General features: G+C 28.0%; 9 protein-coding genes across 9 annotated transcripts; 6 read left to right on the forward strand and 3 right to left on the reverse strand. All coding sequences in view use genetic code 12, as the record gives it.

Moving 5' to 3' along the window:
• Positions 1 to 1,902: 1,902 nt before the first annotated feature.
• KGF55_001509 (uncharacterized protein) lies at positions 1,903 to 3,579 on the forward strand (the record flags this gene model as incomplete). Its single annotated transcript, XM_051756093.1, has 1 exon — positions 1,903 to 3,579. One exon carries the CDS (start codon positions 1,903 to 1,905, stop codon positions 3,577 to 3,579), a length of 1,677 nt encoding a protein of 558 aa, XP_051615820.1.
• Positions 3,580 to 3,869: 290 nt separating this feature from the next.
• KGF55_001510 (uncharacterized protein) lies at positions 3,870 to 4,589 on the forward strand (the record flags this gene model as incomplete). The annotated part of the gene is made up of 1 exon (XM_051756094.1): positions 3,870 to 4,589. One exon carries the CDS (start codon positions 3,870 to 3,872, stop codon positions 4,587 to 4,589), a length of 720 nt encoding a protein of 239 aa, XP_051615821.1.
• Positions 4,590 to 4,886: 297 nt separating this feature from the next.
• On the forward strand, positions 4,887 to 6,065 carry KGF55_001511 (uncharacterized protein; the record flags this gene model as incomplete). Its single annotated transcript, XM_051756095.1, has 2 exons — positions 4,887 to 4,942; positions 5,012 to 6,065. The coding sequence occupies 2 exons, from the start codon at positions 4,887 to 4,889 to the stop codon at positions 6,063 to 6,065; spliced, it is 1,110 nt and encodes a 369-aa protein (XP_051615822.1).
• Positions 6,066 to 6,181: 116 nt separating this feature from the next.
• KGF55_001512 (uncharacterized protein) lies at positions 6,182 to 7,414 on the reverse strand (the record flags this gene model as incomplete). Its single annotated transcript, XM_051756096.1, has 1 exon — positions 6,182 to 7,414. The coding sequence occupies one exon, from the start codon at positions 7,412 to 7,414 to the stop codon at positions 6,182 to 6,184; it is 1,233 nt and encodes a 410-aa protein (XP_051615823.1).
• Positions 7,415 to 7,874: 460 nt separating this feature from the next.
• On the reverse strand, positions 7,875 to 8,655 carry KGF55_001513 (mitochondrial 54S ribosomal protein MRPL50; the record flags this gene model as incomplete). Its single annotated transcript, XM_051756097.1, has 2 exons — positions 7,875 to 8,557; positions 8,628 to 8,655. 2 exons carry the CDS (start codon positions 8,653 to 8,655, stop codon positions 7,875 to 7,877), a joined length of 711 nt encoding a protein of 236 aa, XP_051615824.1.
• A 181-nt stretch (positions 8,656 to 8,836) lies between these two features.
• KGF55_001514 (uncharacterized protein) lies at positions 8,837 to 9,919 on the forward strand (the record flags this gene model as incomplete). The annotated part of the gene is made up of 1 exon (XM_051756098.1): positions 8,837 to 9,919. One exon carries the CDS (start codon positions 8,837 to 8,839, stop codon positions 9,917 to 9,919), a length of 1,083 nt encoding a protein of 360 aa, XP_051615825.1.
• A 110-nt stretch (positions 9,920 to 10,029) lies between these two features.
• KGF55_001515 (U2 snRNP complex subunit) lies at positions 10,030 to 10,785 on the forward strand (the record flags this gene model as incomplete). Its single annotated transcript, XM_051756099.1, has 1 exon — positions 10,030 to 10,785. One exon carries the CDS (start codon positions 10,030 to 10,032, stop codon positions 10,783 to 10,785), a length of 756 nt encoding a protein of 251 aa, XP_051615826.1.
• A 547-nt stretch (positions 10,786 to 11,332) lies between these two features.
• Positions 11,333 to 16,165, forward strand: KGF55_001516 (DEAD/DEAH box helicase; the record flags this gene model as incomplete). The annotated part of the gene is made up of 1 exon (XM_051756100.1): positions 11,333 to 16,165. The coding sequence occupies one exon, from the start codon at positions 11,333 to 11,335 to the stop codon at positions 16,163 to 16,165; it is 4,833 nt and encodes a 1,610-aa protein (XP_051615827.1).
• A 149-nt stretch (positions 16,166 to 16,314) lies between these two features.
• RFA2 (Rfa2p) lies at positions 16,315 to 17,139 on the reverse strand (the record flags this gene model as incomplete). The annotated part of the gene is made up of 1 exon (XM_051756102.1): positions 16,315 to 17,139. One exon carries the CDS (start codon positions 17,137 to 17,139, stop codon positions 16,315 to 16,317), a length of 825 nt encoding a protein of 274 aa, XP_051615828.1.
• Positions 17,140 to 17,522: the final 383 nt, after the last annotated feature.

Genomic DNA, 17,522 nt, shown 5'->3' on the forward strand with positions numbered 1-17,522 from the left:
TTAGTTCAGTTCAGTTTTGATATTTAGTTCAACCCATATCCGTATTATTAAATAACATAATAGATCAAAATTCAATTTTATAGATATTTGTACATTTTTTAATAGACACTTTCTCATACCTTGTTAGGTTAAATTGTAACAGGAAATTTATTTACGTTAAAAAGATGGGTTTATTTGATTCATATTTGTTACAAATATCCCTATCCTTCTAAGGCAAATAAGATTACCTGTTACAAACCAATCGATTGATCAAGTTTCCTAATACTCCTTTTTTGAAGTTAAGTTTATCAGACTGGACCTCGAAGCTGGATATTCCCATCACAACAGTTTTTGACTATCCTTCTATGTCCATAGCATCACAATGCTTATGCTCATATACGCTTGTTTAGTACCGAGACATTTATAAAAAAGAATTGGGACCTTTTCGTAAGAGATTTAAAGTCTTATATATAGATTAATTTCTGAAACCCAGGTCCAAATTTCAAAAACGTATTGTATCTGATTGAAAATTTGAAAAACATTAATTAATTCACCCCACAAGATCATTCTATTACAATAGAACAAAATTAATTGAAATATTAGAAGAATTAAAAGATAAACTGAAATGAGAAGTTCAAGTTCAAACAATAAATTTGAAACATTACCTAAATTAGTAAATTACCCAATTTGGTAAATTTGTATTTGTATCATATTTATGACACAAAATCTAAATCTAATAACACAAAAACAAAAAAAATCTAAAATTTTGCAATCAATAATTAATTGAATGGTTTTGAATCTAAAGGATCTCAAGATAATCTGACTAAAATAAACCTTCTTTTTTCAATTTTTAGTTCTTCTTTTCAATTGTCTATTAATTTACGAATCTAGTAGTTGATCTCTTTGTCAAATTTAGTGAATAATTATGAAGCCCTATTTGTTATTTTTTGTTCTTTAGCTTAGCCATAAAGTTAAATCTCAGGGTTTGCTTACAATGAGTCAATAAGTATCTCGAGACTTAAATATTATTGATGGAAAGGCTGAACTTCCACTGACTATCGAGTCATTGTATTTTTATACTTTTGTTCGAAAAAAGGTATTTTCCTATGACTTAAAGTAGTTAAAGTTGAACAATACGTTTGTAAGGAAATAATGTAAAATATGTCGAAAAGAGTAGTAGAATTGAATAACTCTATTAATGAGTTACTTTTTAAGATGAATCAATGTATGACTATGTATCAAAATACTGAAAAGTGGAGTGAAGACATGTAAATTGTGTTGTTTTAAACTCGTACGTTTTATTTACTTTTCTAATAATTAATTTCTTAATTTGGTAGAAAAAAAAAAAAACAATTGTACATACAATTCGAAACATTTCTTATTTTCAATTTATTAGCATCATTACATTAACATTTCAAATATCACCCAAGCATGATGTTTCTTTTCTATTATAAGATATATGGTTTAATTTATTGACAGATGTTGAACATCTAAGTTTTTTCGTTGGTTTTCTTTTTTTCAATTCATTTTCATTTTCATTCATTCACTTTCAAATCATATCACTTTTTTAATACTCCATCATCATCATCATCATCATCACCTATTCAGTTAGTTCAACTACTTTCAAAAACATCATTAAAGCTTAAGTACAAGTGGTCAAAACTAAGGGAATAACTAACTCATAATCATTCACTAGAAAAACTCGTTATATTTTCAATTCTTCATTTATCGTTCGATTTTATTTTCACATATATCATTCAAATCATACCCATTATTGATCATCAGGTATAATCAATAAATTCAAAACAAAATATAGCATAAAACTTTGAGATTTATTTATCACACACTCATTCTTATTTATTAAATTAGTTTTTAAAACCCCATCACCAATCATAAAAAATCATAAAAAATACTAATTTCAAAATGGGTACTTATCACTTTGACGTTGGTGAATATAATGCCACCGCAGGTATAATGAATTTGATCCATGGGTCGTTATATAATGGAGCATCTCCAGGTACAGGTATAAATAATATTCTTAATATTGCTCATAATTTAATGGCTTCTCCTATATCTCCTATATTAATTGATTATAATGTTAATATTCAAAATAATGTATTTGGAAATTATCCAACTCATGCTGATATTGCTCCAAGTATTGTTTTTGCAATATTATTTGCTATAACATTAGTATTACATTGTTTTATATTAATTATTAATACTTCAAGAGGTCATTTTTTTTATTTATCTTATGTTTGGATATTTTATAATTTTATGAAAGTTATTGGATTTGCTTTAAGAGCAAAATGGGCAACAGATATTACTTTAATTTCTATTGGATTAACAAGTGAAATATTTTTAATTGTACCTGCTATTATTATTGTAAGTGCTAATTTAATTTTAGCTCAAAGATTATTTACTTGGAGACATCCTGTTGGTGGTTCAAGAAAATTATTTTGGGGTTTTATGTTTGTTACTTATGGATTTGTGTTAGTATTGATTGCTATAACAGTTGCTGCTTCTTTTGTTCCTTATTTACATTTTTTAAGTTGGGAATCTTATAGAAATTGGATTAAAGTTGTTCAATTTACTTCTATAATGGTTATATTATATTCTTTAACTTCGGTTGCTTTAATTGGTTTAAGTTTTTGGTTACCAACGAAAAAAGATGAATTAAGATATACTTATCAACCTTGGTGGATTGAATCTTTTGCTCCTTTTTATTTTGTTGAAAAAGGTGCTGCTGCAAAAGCTGGAAAGGGGTTTATGAAAAGAAATTCAAATCATAGACATGCAACAAGAGTTATTGCTGCTACTCATCATCATTATCATAGTGTTAAGGGGTTAAGTAATCAAAGAGGTGATTTAAAACATAATATTTCAATGGGTTTATTAATTATTACAACTTTATTAATTTTAATTGGTGCATTAGGAAGATGTATTGTAGTTTTCCAAGCAAGAATGAGAATATTTGGAAGTCCTGCTACAAATGTTTGGTTCATGTATGTTTGTTGGGGAATATTTGAAGTTATTATTAACTTGCTTTATATTTTTGGTAGAGTAGATTTAAGATTTTATCGTCCTGATAAATTACCAAAAATTGTTAGAGCAATTATTACTGCTGAACAAACTTATTATCCAAGTTCAGATGAAGAAGAAGATGGATTTCATAGAGATAGACCAGAAACTTATGATAAAATTAGAGGTAGAGCAGAACATGGTTATAAAAACTCTGCTTCAAGAATGGAACCAGCTCATTTTAGTGAAAATGATTATCATCAATCTCAACATCATCCTTATGCAGATGGTCAAGAATCTGCATTTGAAGATGATGATACAAATGATGATTTTGATGATTTAGATTCTGCTGAATGGGATTTTACAGTACCAAAAAATGAAAAATTATCTTCAAGTTCAGATGAATATGAAAAATCTCCTCCTTATCCAATTACAAATACTGATAAAAAGACATTTAATAATAATAATAATCAAGGACATAATGGTCATAATGGAAATCATGCATATAATGCTCACTTAAATCATAATAACAATAATAATAACGCATATGATAATGATAATGAATCAGAATTTAATTTTTAGATTATAAATTTACATTTAAATTACATTGTATAAAAGTATAAAAAGTTTTAATTTTAGTTATATTTAGTCTCTAAAATACTTCTACTTTACCCATCGTGGTATCAATTGGTTCTTTAAACACCTTTCGAGATGCTTTCTTATTGATGTGGTTGTATGGAATCACGCATCGCGCGAAGTCTAGTATCTCATCAGATACACAAAATTGCAATATCTAGAATGCAATGTGTTATCATCAACTGCAAAAAAGACTCTTACTTTAAATATCATAAACCACAACCACAACCTTAAAAATGTCAAACATATGGATAGCAGCATCAGATAATAAACTAGATCAAGTGAAAACCCTTATAGAATCAAAACAATTCAATTCAAACTCAAAAGATCCAAATGGTTATACACCAATTCATGCAGCTGTTTCATATGGTTATATAGATTTATTAAATTACCTCTTGGAAAATGGAGGAAATATAAATATCCAAGATAATGAAGGTGATACTCCACTACACCATGTTGAAGATTTAAAAATTGCAAAATATTTAATTGAAAAATTGAAAGCTGATTATAAAATTAAAAATAATGATGGATTAACTGCTCAAGAATTTATTGAAGAAGAAGATGAATTTCCAGAAATTTCAAATTATTTAAAATCTTTAATACATGATAAACCTGAAGAATCAAATAATGAATCAAAAAATAATAGTAATGAAAGTAATGAAATTAAGAAAGCAAATGAATTTTTAGAAAGTCTACCTGAACCAGGTAAAATTAATAATGGTCATGAAATTAAATATAGTTTACAATCAGATACTACGGAAAATGATGAAAATTTAACAAATGAAGAATTACAAATAAGAAGAGATAAAATTGAAAAAATTTTAAATAGTGAAAATCCTGAAGAAGGGTTAAGAGAATTAGTTACTAATGCTGTTCATGAAGGGCTTTTACTGTATCAACAAGAATCTAATGATGGAGAAGATAAAGAAGAACCAAATTTGAAAAAACAAAAGTAGTCAGTAGATATTTTTAATAGATAAAAGGACAAAATGTTTAAATCTTGATTTAGGCTTGATTGAAGCTTCGATCTGATCTCTGCAATCTGATCTCTGGATCTTTATGAACGGCATCTGTAAATCTCAAAGCTTAGATTGAGCCAGTCTGAGATTTAGTTTAGTGCCACAAAATTGAATGCTCTGGTTCAAAAAAAAAAATAAAGTTCAACAGAATCGTATTGAAAAATTAAAAACAAACATCAATTGATCAAACAATTTATCGGAGTTTCTAAAGAATACAGAATCCTTATCACGAAAATGCTGCAAATACTCGAGTTGATTGGGAAATACTACCCTTTTGTCACTCAACCAACGTATGTACTAGCAAATTTACAACATCATGCAATTGAGAAATGAAGCTAAAATACTAACTATCTGGAAAGAACTAGTTCATTGACTGTAGAAGACTTAAAAGCAATGACTTTATGGGAAAGAATTCAAATCAGAGATTGGAGAACTGAGTTTTTCACATTAGGATTTATTATAATTTTTACTATATTATTTAAATTAGGAGATTATGTTAATGAATTAAAAGTTAAAAACTTTTTATCAGGAGTTGAACAAGTTTTTAAAAAACAATTTTATCAATTTGGAGTATTACCAAATAAATTATTTATAAAAGATAGTTCTGAACATTTTGCATCTTATGCAACTGGAAGATTAAATATTGCAAAAGTTGATTTAAAATTTATTTTAAAACCAAGACAAAATATATTTATATGGATTATGGAAACTGGATTTAGTTTATTTACAACTAGTGTTCAAACTCCTGAAGATAAAGTTGAGATTATTATAACTCCACTGGGGAAATATGATAATTTTATTTCAGCAATTGTTTCAAAATTAGGTATGAATGATGCAAGAAAATTAAATTATTTTTTATCATTATGTAAAACAACTGATTCTTCAAATTTACCTGAATCATTTGTATATATGAGTGAGGCTAATGAATTTCAAGATAAAATTACAACTCCAGAATTAAAACAATCTTTAACTTTACAATCTGCAAATTTTTTAAAAGTTATTGCATTCACTGATCAATCCTCAATAAGACCAGAAACTCTTAAAGAATTTATTCCAAATAGAAAAGTTATAATTGAATTAAATTTAACAACAAATAAAAATGATTTAAAAATTATTAGTTCAGTTTTAGATTCAATCTTTAATATAATTGATAAATTATCAGATCAAGTTATTACATTTAAACCAGAAACTTTAAAAAAAATTGTTAAAACAAGAGAAAATGAAATTGAAAAATTAAAAAAATTTGAATTAGAATTAAAAAATGAAAAATTAGCTGATGAACAAGCAAAATTAAAAAGAGAAGAACGTGAAAAATTAAGAAATTTATCAAGAGAAGATCAATTAAAAGCTGAAAAGAAAGCTCAAGAAAAGAAGCAAAAGAAATTACAAAGAAAACAAAGAATTAAAATGTAAGGAGAGTTAGGAGGAGCAAAATCAGAAGAAGCGACATTTTGAAAACGATTTCATGTAAGTGTGTTTTATTTAATGTATATACAAGTTGAAAGACGTTTTTATATTCTATTAATTTCTCAAGCTTTCCCAGTTAATCTCCAACCTCTACCAACAGGTGTATTAAATACTTCAATAATTCCAGCTCCTAACGCATCAGCTAAAATCCAATTTAAATCATATCCAAAAAATGGTTTTTTGAAATTATTTAATTTTAAAATATCTAAATTTGTATCACTATTGTTTTTGGTATTTGATTGACCATAACCTCCAAAAATTCTACCACACCATTTATTAAAAATTTCATCTTCTAACATTTCTTTATATTTAATTTTATTTAATAATTTAACTAACCATATTCTACCTTCATTTATTAATTTTAAATATATTCCACAATTTGGGAAAGATATTGCATAATTATTTTCAATTTCATTAAAATGATTTGAATTTAATGTTATATATCCCATTTGAACTAATGATGATATTTCTTCATTATTAAAATTACTTGATGAAATGAATAAATCTGTTGGATTTTTCTTGATGAAGTTATAAAATTTTTGAAGTGTATTGTGTTTTGTTTTAGTTTCTGAATCAATTGTCTCACGATCTATTAATGAACTTAAAGTTTTCTCTATTTGTTTATAATATATATCGTTTTTCACAACTAAATCAACATTTTCAAATCCATAAGTGACTTTACCTATTTGAAAATTATTTAATGATCTAGAAATTATTGGTGATGCATTACTAATTATAAATTTTCTTATAATTCCCTTTCGTATATTTAATTCTAATAATTTATCAACAAATGTATGACCTTGTTTGTTAAAAATTGAATAAAGTTGAGTGGTTGTAATTAATCCTTCTGGTAATAATTGAGTTCTATACTTTATTATATCAGCTTTAGTTGTACTTGATAAACCTTTTATACTAAAGATTCTTTCTTCCAAATTCAACTTCTTTAAATGATTCAAACTAAATTTATCATGTAAAAAAGTTTCATCTGACCATCTATTATCTAATATGGTATCTATAGCTACAACAAGATCATCATTTGAAGAATCAACTTGATAATCTAATTGAATATCATAATCTTTAATCACTAGTTTTTCACGATCATTATTTTTAGATGGTGATACTGGAGGAGAAGGAGATCCAGACTTATTGGTTATAGATTTATTTAAATTTTGATTATATAACTTTTGACTTGGTAATAATTTTTTAGCATCTCTTTGAAACTTTTTTATTGGAGATTTTGAATTATTTCTTTTAGTAACATTTGATGTTCTTGCCGCACTATATTGTAATGGCATAGTTCTTCTTTGTCTATAATATTCGGCATTTGATCATTTGTATTCAAATAAACAATCAGTTTTAAATACTGATATTAATGATGGCAAATAATACTTCAGGCTAAATGTAAAGAAAATTGTAGTTTTGATATCTGGGTTTTAAGCGAGAGTTTGTGCAGGACCGACGCAAAATTCAATTCTAGATCAGCTAACTTTAAAATTGTGTTTGTCTCTTTAGACAGCTATCGTGTTCTAACTCAGCTCACAACACAACTAATACAACAGGGTGAGAGGTAAAAGATGTAGTAGGTTGAATTCCTTTAAATTTGATTCAGATTGCTTATTTTCCATAATAATTGCAAACAAACTTGTGTTTTTTCCATTTATTACCGACAAATGTCTATTATTTTGATCGAAACTTCCGTCTCTTTCTATTTACATATTTACAAACATCAAGTCAATTTCATTTCTTTTGTATCGATCATTCAACTTCCAAAATTTGAGTTAAATCTGATCCATCTATATTCGAAATTATTTTGATTTGATACCTACCAACTTCGGTAACTTGATCAATCGTAAATTCCGGGGTGTCAATATAACTTATACTTAATTGATCTGGTTCAAGTGTTGTACCTTTTACGTATTCTTGAATTTGGTTTAAAATGGCATGTTTTGAAATTGGTAAATTCGATGAGTTTAGTGTTATTAATTTTGGTAAGTTAAAGCTTATTTGAGATGATTGGTCATTGCTTGAGGCTTCTAAAGTTGGGGTAATTATTTCCTCTGATTCTTCAACTAAACTTGATTGAACTTTTAATTCAGGTTTAACATCTGATTTTCTTTTATTTGATTTCATGCTACTGAATAAATCAGACAATTCTTCAAGTGACATAGCACCTTCATTCTCCGTATCTTCGATTGATTCTTTGTTTGTACTTGTAGCTTTTTCTTTATTTTGTTGATCTAGTAATCTTTGTTGTTGTGCTTGTTGTTGCTGTAAAATTCTACGTTTTCTTTGCTCTTCTTGACGTATTTCTTCAATATCCACTACAGGTATTCTTGGTGGTCTATTAGGTGTTATATAGCATGCTTTATTGTCTATATGTAAATAATTTCTCATAAACCCTGGTTTAACGTGTAAAATTTGTCCTTCTACTCCTATACCTGGTAAGGTTTTTAGTAATTGAACTTCAACCAATTTATTGACCGTTCTTCTAAGCTTTATCGTCCTTACGCTGTGTCTTAGTGATAAAGTTAGACATTTTGGTTGTATATTACTTGAAAACATGTTTACTTTGATTGTATGTCTTGATAATTTGAAAAATTTGCAAGAAAAAAAAAACTTGTACAAAGCTAGATTGTTTGAATATATTTGCAGCTATTTGAAATTAGCATATTAGTCAACACATTTATTTCATTCCTGTTTTAAATTGATCTATTTTAATGGAACAGCTGGTGGGTAAATGTGCAATATGTCAAACTAATCAATTCAAATACACGTGTCCAGCGTGTGAAATAAAGTCATGTTCATTAAATTGTTACAAAACTCATCAAGCTCAAACTTCATGTACTGGAAAAATTGATAATACAAAATTTATAAATCAAGAAGAATTATCAAGAAATCCTAATCATTTAAATAGAGATTATAATTTTTTACTTCAAGTTGATAGGAAAATTCAATTATCAAAAGAAGATTTGAAAAATAATGCTAAAAATGTTTTTAGAAAATCAAAGAATGATCTTCAACCAAATAGGAAAAGATTTAAAAAATCAACGAACGATATAGAGGATTCAAGAAAGATATTAGTGAATAAAGTTTTTAATGATCCACCGACAACAACTAAAAGAGAAAACACTTTAGTAATACAGCTACCGACTGGTATGCAAAGATCAATATCAAATAAAACAAGTTATGATAAAAAATCAAATGCTTTTGTATGGACTATTGAATGGAAACTCTTGGATAAATCAGGAATGGAAATCACAAACTTCACAAGTTTTAGACTAAAGGAAAATTTAACCCTCAAAGAAGCAATACCCATTAATATATTGAATAATCATAACTGGTCAAATAAAGATGGTTTGAAGTTTTATTTAAAAAATGTGCTAAATACACCCAAAGATTCAGTTATAGAATTGGATGAAAATTCATCAATTAGTTTGGCTTTGAGCAATAAAATTGTGCTTGAATATCCAACTATATATGTCACACAAGATGAAAATGTTCTACTAGATAAGAGTGTAAAAGAACAAGTGGCTTATCAAGTAGAAGTTCCATCGATTTCGAACTCGGAAACTAATTCATCTACTAGTGAAGAGAATCTGAGTGAAGATAGTGATTCGAGTTCTGATTCGGAGTCTGATTCAGGATCAGATAGTAGTCCAGAAGTAAATACACTGAAACCACCAGTTTCCATCAAAACATTTGACGATGCTAAAACTGATGACAAAAAACCAGTCGAACTAGAGAAGGAGGATCCAGTAGAGAAGATGGAAGAAATCAATATTCTTCAAAGCGTAGACTGAATAAATTTTAACCGACTAAATTTCGCACGACCTTCGACCTGTTTCATCTTTACGTAATTATTTAAAATTATCTCCATCTTATAAACTATTTCTACAACCATCACGGTTCAATGACATCAATATTTAAGAAAATACCAGATTCAGAGAGGAATGTAAATGCATCACTTTATTTTGGTAATTTAGATCCACAATGTCTGGAGACTTTAATGTATGAATTATTCTTACAATTTGGTCCAATAAAAAACCTACATATGCCAAAAGATCGAATAAATAAGATACATCAAGGGTATGGCTTTATTGAATTCGAGAATCCATCAGATGCAAAATATTCAGAAGATATACTACGAGGTGTAAGGCTATATGGTAAAGTGTTAAAGTTGAAACAATTAGATTTTAAAACTCAACAACCACAATCATCAACACAATATAAACAAATTGGAACATTTGTAGATACAAAATCAACTTTATTGAATGATAAGTTTATTGATGTTGGTGCAAAATTATTCATAAACAATCTAAATCCATTAATTGATGATAAATTTTTATATAATACTTTTTCAAAATTTGGTACAATAATCAAACAACCAGAAATCAAACGAGATATAGAAGGTCAATCATTAGGATATGGATTTATAACTTTTGGGGATTTTGAAACTAGTGATTTGGTAATAGAAAAGATGAATAATGTAATTTTAATGAATTCTAAAATCAATATAAGTTATGCTTTTAAAAATGATGTTTCAGTAAATGGCAAAAAGCTAAGACACGGTGATAAAGCGGAAAGAGTTTTAGCTGAAAACGCTAAGAAGAATAACGTCAATGTTACTAAAAAACAAGGTAAAGTTCTGAAGAAAAAGAGACAATGATGTTCTCCTTAATGCCTAAATCTAATGAGAAATGATAATATACAATATTTAATGACCCTTTTACACTCCCAACTTGGGCGCTAGTATGTTCATGTAGTTTTACCAAGTTTATAAACGAAATCTCTTCATGGAGTATCATGAGATATAAGGTCTTGTGGTAGGGAAGTTTGAATGCTTATATTAACTATTGAGTTAAAGATCTTAAATTGTGTGAATTATGAGAAGTTTTTACACCAATTAGTTTCAAATTTTGACAAAAATTTAACTAAGTCCTCGAAAATTTTGATAACCAAATCCATTGAAATTCGATATGAATGGTATTTAGATTCAAATATTGTTCGTGATCCATCTTTATTTGTTTGTTGTACTAAGAAATATCTCGAATTAGATCGATAACGCGTCGTATTTGTGTAATGTTATACATTCAAATTTAAATTAATTTATTTGGATCTACTTTTATTTACTTTATACATCAATCTATTTTTACAACCAACTTTGAGTTATTGATACCAACACTTTCACACAACTTTCCATCATCTTCTTCATCATGGAGATTGTTAATGTTTATGAGAAGAATTTAATAAATCTACATGAGAGACTTAATCAAGAAAAATCAAATATCCCCGAAATACAACCAAAAAAGAAGAGAAGAAAATTAAGTTCAAATCAAGAGAATGAAACTCCAGGCACAAAAATCAAGATATTTGAAAGATCCTTCGAAGCATCTAATGAATATGATCGTGAATCAAGTTTACCAAAAAATATAAATATAGTTAATGACAATCATATTAAATTAAAGTGTTATGTTGATGGCAAACTAATTGTGAATTATTGTCAAACAACAAATATTCCACTTATGGAACTAACTGTTTCGGGAGTAGATGAATTAAGAAGTGAATTAATTTTATTGAGTAAAATTGGATCTAAAACTGGTCTTTCTGGTGATGTAAGTTTTAAATTGAAAAATGTTGAAGGAATTATAACTGCAAATATTTCATATCAGGTATTTTATTCACCAAGTTTGGAAAACGTAATCAAAAGAGATGTACAACAAGCATTAATTAAAGCCATTTATTCTCAAAATGCCGCCGATGATCCATTTAAAGATGTACAAATTTCTCCACAAATTTTTTATCAAAGTATATGTGATCATACAAAACAATTACCACCATTTAATGATGAATTTGATATTCCGGAACTTGAAGTTAAGTTATTAAATTTTCAGAAAAGAACAGTTAACTGGATGCTAGAAAAAGAAAGCGCTAAGTATGATTTTGAAACAAGCAGATGCAAACAATTGCCATACTTTACAGAAAATGATTTAAATGACGAGCAACAGGTATTGGATTTAATAAATAAAACATGGTATGGTTGGAAATTAATTAATTTGTCGAATGAACAAGTATTTTTCAATGGTTATACCGGTCATTTAGCTACTTTTGACCAGATTAAACAACATATGATCAATTATTTACAGGAAGCTGATAAATCTTCCTACCCTACTGTTCTACCAGCTAAAGCATTATTGAGTGAAGAAATGGGGTTGGGTAAAACAGTTGAAACTACTTCGATTATATTGTTAAATCAAAGACCAATTGAAGAAAATGATCGTAAGATTGAAATACCAATTAATGAATATGGGGATTTAAAAACTATAATTACTGGCCGAACCACATTGATTATTTCCCCAGTCACAATTTTGCCTCAATGGATGCTGGAAATGAAATCACTTGCACCTTCTTTATCTGTCACAGAATATAGAGGAGTTAACAATTATCCAATGTTTGACAACAAGGCTGCCATTATTGCTGATTATTTGAGAAAGTTTGATGTTGTTTTTACTACATATAATATCATTGCTAAAGAACTAGATTATGCAAAATTTTCCAGCAAACTTCGTAAAACCAGAGCAGGTACAAAGAACAAGTTGTTTGATGATAATGAAGAAGAATTGGATGGTGATTCATCTAATACACGAGGAAGTGAAGAATCAGCAGTTAAATGGGATTATTCAGAAGGAGATTATGAATTTTTATTTCAATTGGCAGAAACCAGAAAACCTAAACAAGCAAATGCTAAAACAAATGAGGAACAAACAGAAACAGATTTTGAACAAATTTTACAAGACGAAATAAGAAAAGCTATGGATCATAATAAAATACCCAAATCTTATAAAAGTACTAGTTATGAATCTCCATTGATGCTAATTCAATTTTGGAGAGTCGTTTTAGATGAAGTTCAAATGGTTTCACTGACGGTCTCAAGAGCTTTCCAATCTGCTGCATTAATACCAAGATATCATTCATGGGGAGTTTCAGGTACACCAATTAAAAAAGATCTTTGGGATTTAGCATCTTATTTAAAATTTTTAAAAGTTTTTCCTTTTAATTCACCTGGTGGAGATCTTTCATTTAAATTACTATTACAAAATCCTCTGGATTTTGTTAAATTTTGGTCAAATATGTCAATAAGACATACAAAAGCAATGGTTCATGATGATATTAAATTACCCACACAAAATAGAGTCCTTTTAACAACACCTTTCACAGCAGTTGAACAAGAAATGTATGATGAACAATTTGGTCAATGTTTGACTGCAATCGGTTTAGATAGTAAAGGTAATCCTCTCAATGATGATTATGAATTAACTCCAAGCATAATGGTATTAATGAGATCGTGGCTATCCAGGTTGAGGCAATTATGTTGTTCACCACAAGTAGGAACAATGACTATTGATGTTAGACGAGCCAAACGTGCCAATTTCAGAGGTCGTGCTGCATTTGCTGACACTTTGAAAACATTGGATCATTTACTAGATGAAATGTTGAGTAAGTCATATGGAGATCTTTCGGACGTGGAAAGAAAAAATATGGATGTAGTTTCAAAGGTAACTGATTTTTTGGAATTCATTTATTATCCTGATTTAGCTAAAGTTTATTTAGAAGTTGGTATCACAGAAATTAGAAAAATTGTATTTCGTCTTGAAATAATTTTAAATCATGCAATTGAAGAATATAAGAAAACTAGTAAAGTTAATTATGAAGATGATGATGAAATTGGAATAGCAATCTCAAATAAGAAAGAAGACCAAGATGGAAATTACAAAGAAGAAATGATTTTTAAATTTAGAACTAAGCTTAGACTTTGGTTATTGTTGCTTCATAGATTTTATTTCTTTTATGCATCTGCTAATTTTCAATTACATGATCCTGAATTTCAAGAGTTAGTTACAAAATATAAGAGAGTTATCGAAATTGATTATTGCTTGGGTTCTCAAATAAAAGATTATAATGGTGTTCCTAATGCAAATCATTTAGCAGCTTTAGTTAGTTCTGCGCCAGATTCTATGTTTGAAAGGGAAGAACCCCCAATAGATCTCGGCTCATTTCAAGAAAATGAACTGAAATACTATGAACTAGCAGAAACCATAAGAGCTAGAATATTACAACCAGTTGTTAAACAATTGAATAAAACTATAAATTCCAAAATTGATTCCCGTGAATTTTACTTTTCTGAAGATTCTGTTGCTCAAGATTTAGGAGATGAATTGTATCCAAAAACTTCCAAAAAATTTTTCAATCAAATTCCAATAATGAATATTGAAGAGTTATCAAATTTAGTATCAACTCCAAGGGTACAATCGTTCGTTTCGAAAGCAGAAAAAACAATAACAAAATTGAATGAAAAGGCAGAGGTTATAAATGAAGAATTTAAGAAATTGATTTCAATACTCCGTGAGCCAGTCACTGATTTAAGTAGACAACCAGATGAAAATGATTATCAAAACAATTTAGAATCCCAATTAGAGATTGAAAAATTATTAGCATCATTGGATGGAAAGTTGTATGAACGAAAATATTCAATTAATAGACCAGTTCAAAGCGTTTATTATCACAATCCTAGTGAAGAAGGTGAAGATTTTTCGAGTTTAGTTTCAGAATTAACTAGCATTGAAGAAGAAATAAATAATGGTAATAACAATACAGAAATTGAATTGATTACGTCTTTAGGTCAAAAAATTAGAAAATTATTTGAAAATCAAAAGTTTGCTTATTCTTCAATTTTAAGAGAACAAGTTAATTGTAATGCTGTTTTTAATGCAAGAGTTGAATATTTCAGACAATTACAACAAATTTCGGATTCAGTTGAAGCTACAAAATATCCACATATGGATAGAGAAAATTTAGATGTATATGATGTTGAGAATAGGTTATCTTATTATCGAAGAGCATATGAACAGAACAATGCATCCATTGACAAACATGTTGGTAGGTTTAGATATTTATCGGAATTAGTCAAGGAATCAAAATTAACAGATGAAGATGGTGATGAAAATGGACACAATGATGTTTTGATGTGCATTATTTGTAGATCAGGTATTACATTAGGTTCTTTGACTAAATGTGGTCATAAATATTGTAAAGATTGTTTACTGCACTGGTTGAGAAATTCAAGATGTTGTCCAGTTTGTAAAACTAGAATTGAACAAAAATCAATTTATAATTTTACAAGATATGCACCTGAATTAAAAGCAAAAGAAATGACTGATGATGAACCAGATCAAAGAAATGGGAAAGTTAATTCAATTTATAAAGCTTTAGATCCAACTATTGTTCAAGAAATTGAAGAAATTAATTTAACTAATAGTGTTAGTACTAAAGTTGATATGATTGTCAAACAGGCACTTTATTTAAAAAAGAATAACCCAAAAGTTCAAATTGTGATTTTTAGTCAATGGCAAGATATGTTATATATTCTAAGTTTAGCATTAAAATCGGCAGGAGTTTCATATATTGGTTCAAAGGGTGTATTACCAGATGAAAATCAACAAATAACCTTGAAAAAAAATCCAGAAAGTGGATCAGTTGAAATGTTTAAAGATCCCAGTTTTGCTATTACGTGTTTTTTATTAAATGCAAAAGCTCAAGCTAGTGGATTAAATTTGGTCAATGCTACTCATATATTTTTATGTGAACCATTAGTTAATACTTCTATCGAATTACAAGCAATTTCAAGAATTCATAGAATTGGTCAAACTAAACCTACAACAGTTTGGATGTTTGCTATTGAAAATACAGTTGAAGAAAGTATTGTTGTAACATCAACCAATAAAAGATTAAAATTAATGGAAAAATCCTATGATGACGATGCAGAATTGGTTGAAGAAGAGGCGGAAGTGGAACGTGAAAGAGAACTTGAAACTGACACATTGAAAGAAAATGAAATGAAATTGTCACTTGCTGAATCTGCTATATTGAGTGGAGGGTTAAATGAAAAAATGTTGGAAAAAAAGCAATATAATGGTGAAACCGTTAGTAATAATGACTTATGGCATTCCTTTTTCAGCTCAAAATTACAAAATAAGCAATTGGGTTTATAGCTAAGTATTTGAATATTTGCAAATAATAAAGCTAGATAAATAATATTGTACGAGCTTCATATCTAAGAAAATCTCTCTAATAACTACATGATTCGTTTCAAATTATAATTAATTCACAAACCTACTTAAAAGAAACATATTATATTTATTCAAATAGCTAAATAAGCTTCTTCATTAAAACCTGCATAAATTTTTCCATCTTCAATTAATTCGTTACAATATCTTTTACCATCATTAGGAGGAATTTCCAATTTTCTACAAATATATTCTATATTCACACCTTCTTGCATGGATTTACTTTGATCTTTAATAAATTCTAAAATTCTTTCAGTCATTGGCATATTATCTCCAACAAACATTTGACCATTATCGTTGCCGTTACCAACACCATTGTTATTTGAGTTTTCACCTTTAACTGCTGATGACGCTAAATTTACTCCTTGACTTTGCAAATGAATATAGATGGCATTTAAATAATGATATATGATTTGATTACTATCTTCAATTGGTCTAATCAATGCATTTGATACAGATTTATTATTATTATATAATTTCAAAGATCCCGAAACACTAACATATTTATCTTTAAACTCATTATGTTTTTCAAGTTCTATATCACAGGTTGTATTTTCATCAATCCATTTTCTGATTTCAAGTGATCCAGTACCATCTTCAAATGTAAGTAAAATTGATGTTTGATTTCCAATAACTTTTCTCAATACACCTACAAAAGTTACCATATTTACACTGACATTATTCACTTGGAATTCTCCATCTGGTTGTGGTTGAGTAGAGTCATTGATTTGTTTGATTGTTAATGGCGTTATACTTGAACGTGTTGGTAATTTATTCAGTTGTGAACTTCCATTTTCACCATTTTCTTGAAATCCGCCTCCTTGTGAATATCCAGTATTTGTAAATCCTCCATCACCATAGTTGCCTCCATAATTTCCAAAGTTACCATAGTCTGTCATTGTAGATTAATTATAAAATAACTTTTGATTGTAACTTATAACTAGATTGTTTTAAAAAATTAAATATTTAGATTTTTTACGCGTTTGTTTTATTTTCATTTTTTTGTGTGTACTTAGATCTATAGATAAAGTTTACAACCACTTCTTTTAATCAATCAACCGATTAGGTTTTCACAACCAAATTATTGGGACAACTGGTATAATCAACAACAGTTGTCGATCACAAATAATTGGGTATTTGCTACTCAAATACCACAACAAGCTGAATCATTTGACAAGTTAGATAAATCACAGATTTAAACGTTTTTATCATTTTCAAATTTGTTTCAGATTTAAAAGTATTCTCATCACCTAAGTTCTCATCAATAATTACTAAAATTCAT

Source organism: Candida pseudojiufengensis (genome assembly GCF_024610245.1).
Source record: "Candida pseudojiufengensis strain CBS 10847 chromosome Unknown scaffold9, whole genome shotgun sequence".
Taxonomy (NCBI): domain Eukaryota; kingdom Fungi; phylum Ascomycota; class Pichiomycetes; order Serinales; family Debaryomycetaceae; genus Lodderomyces; species Lodderomyces pseudojiufengensis.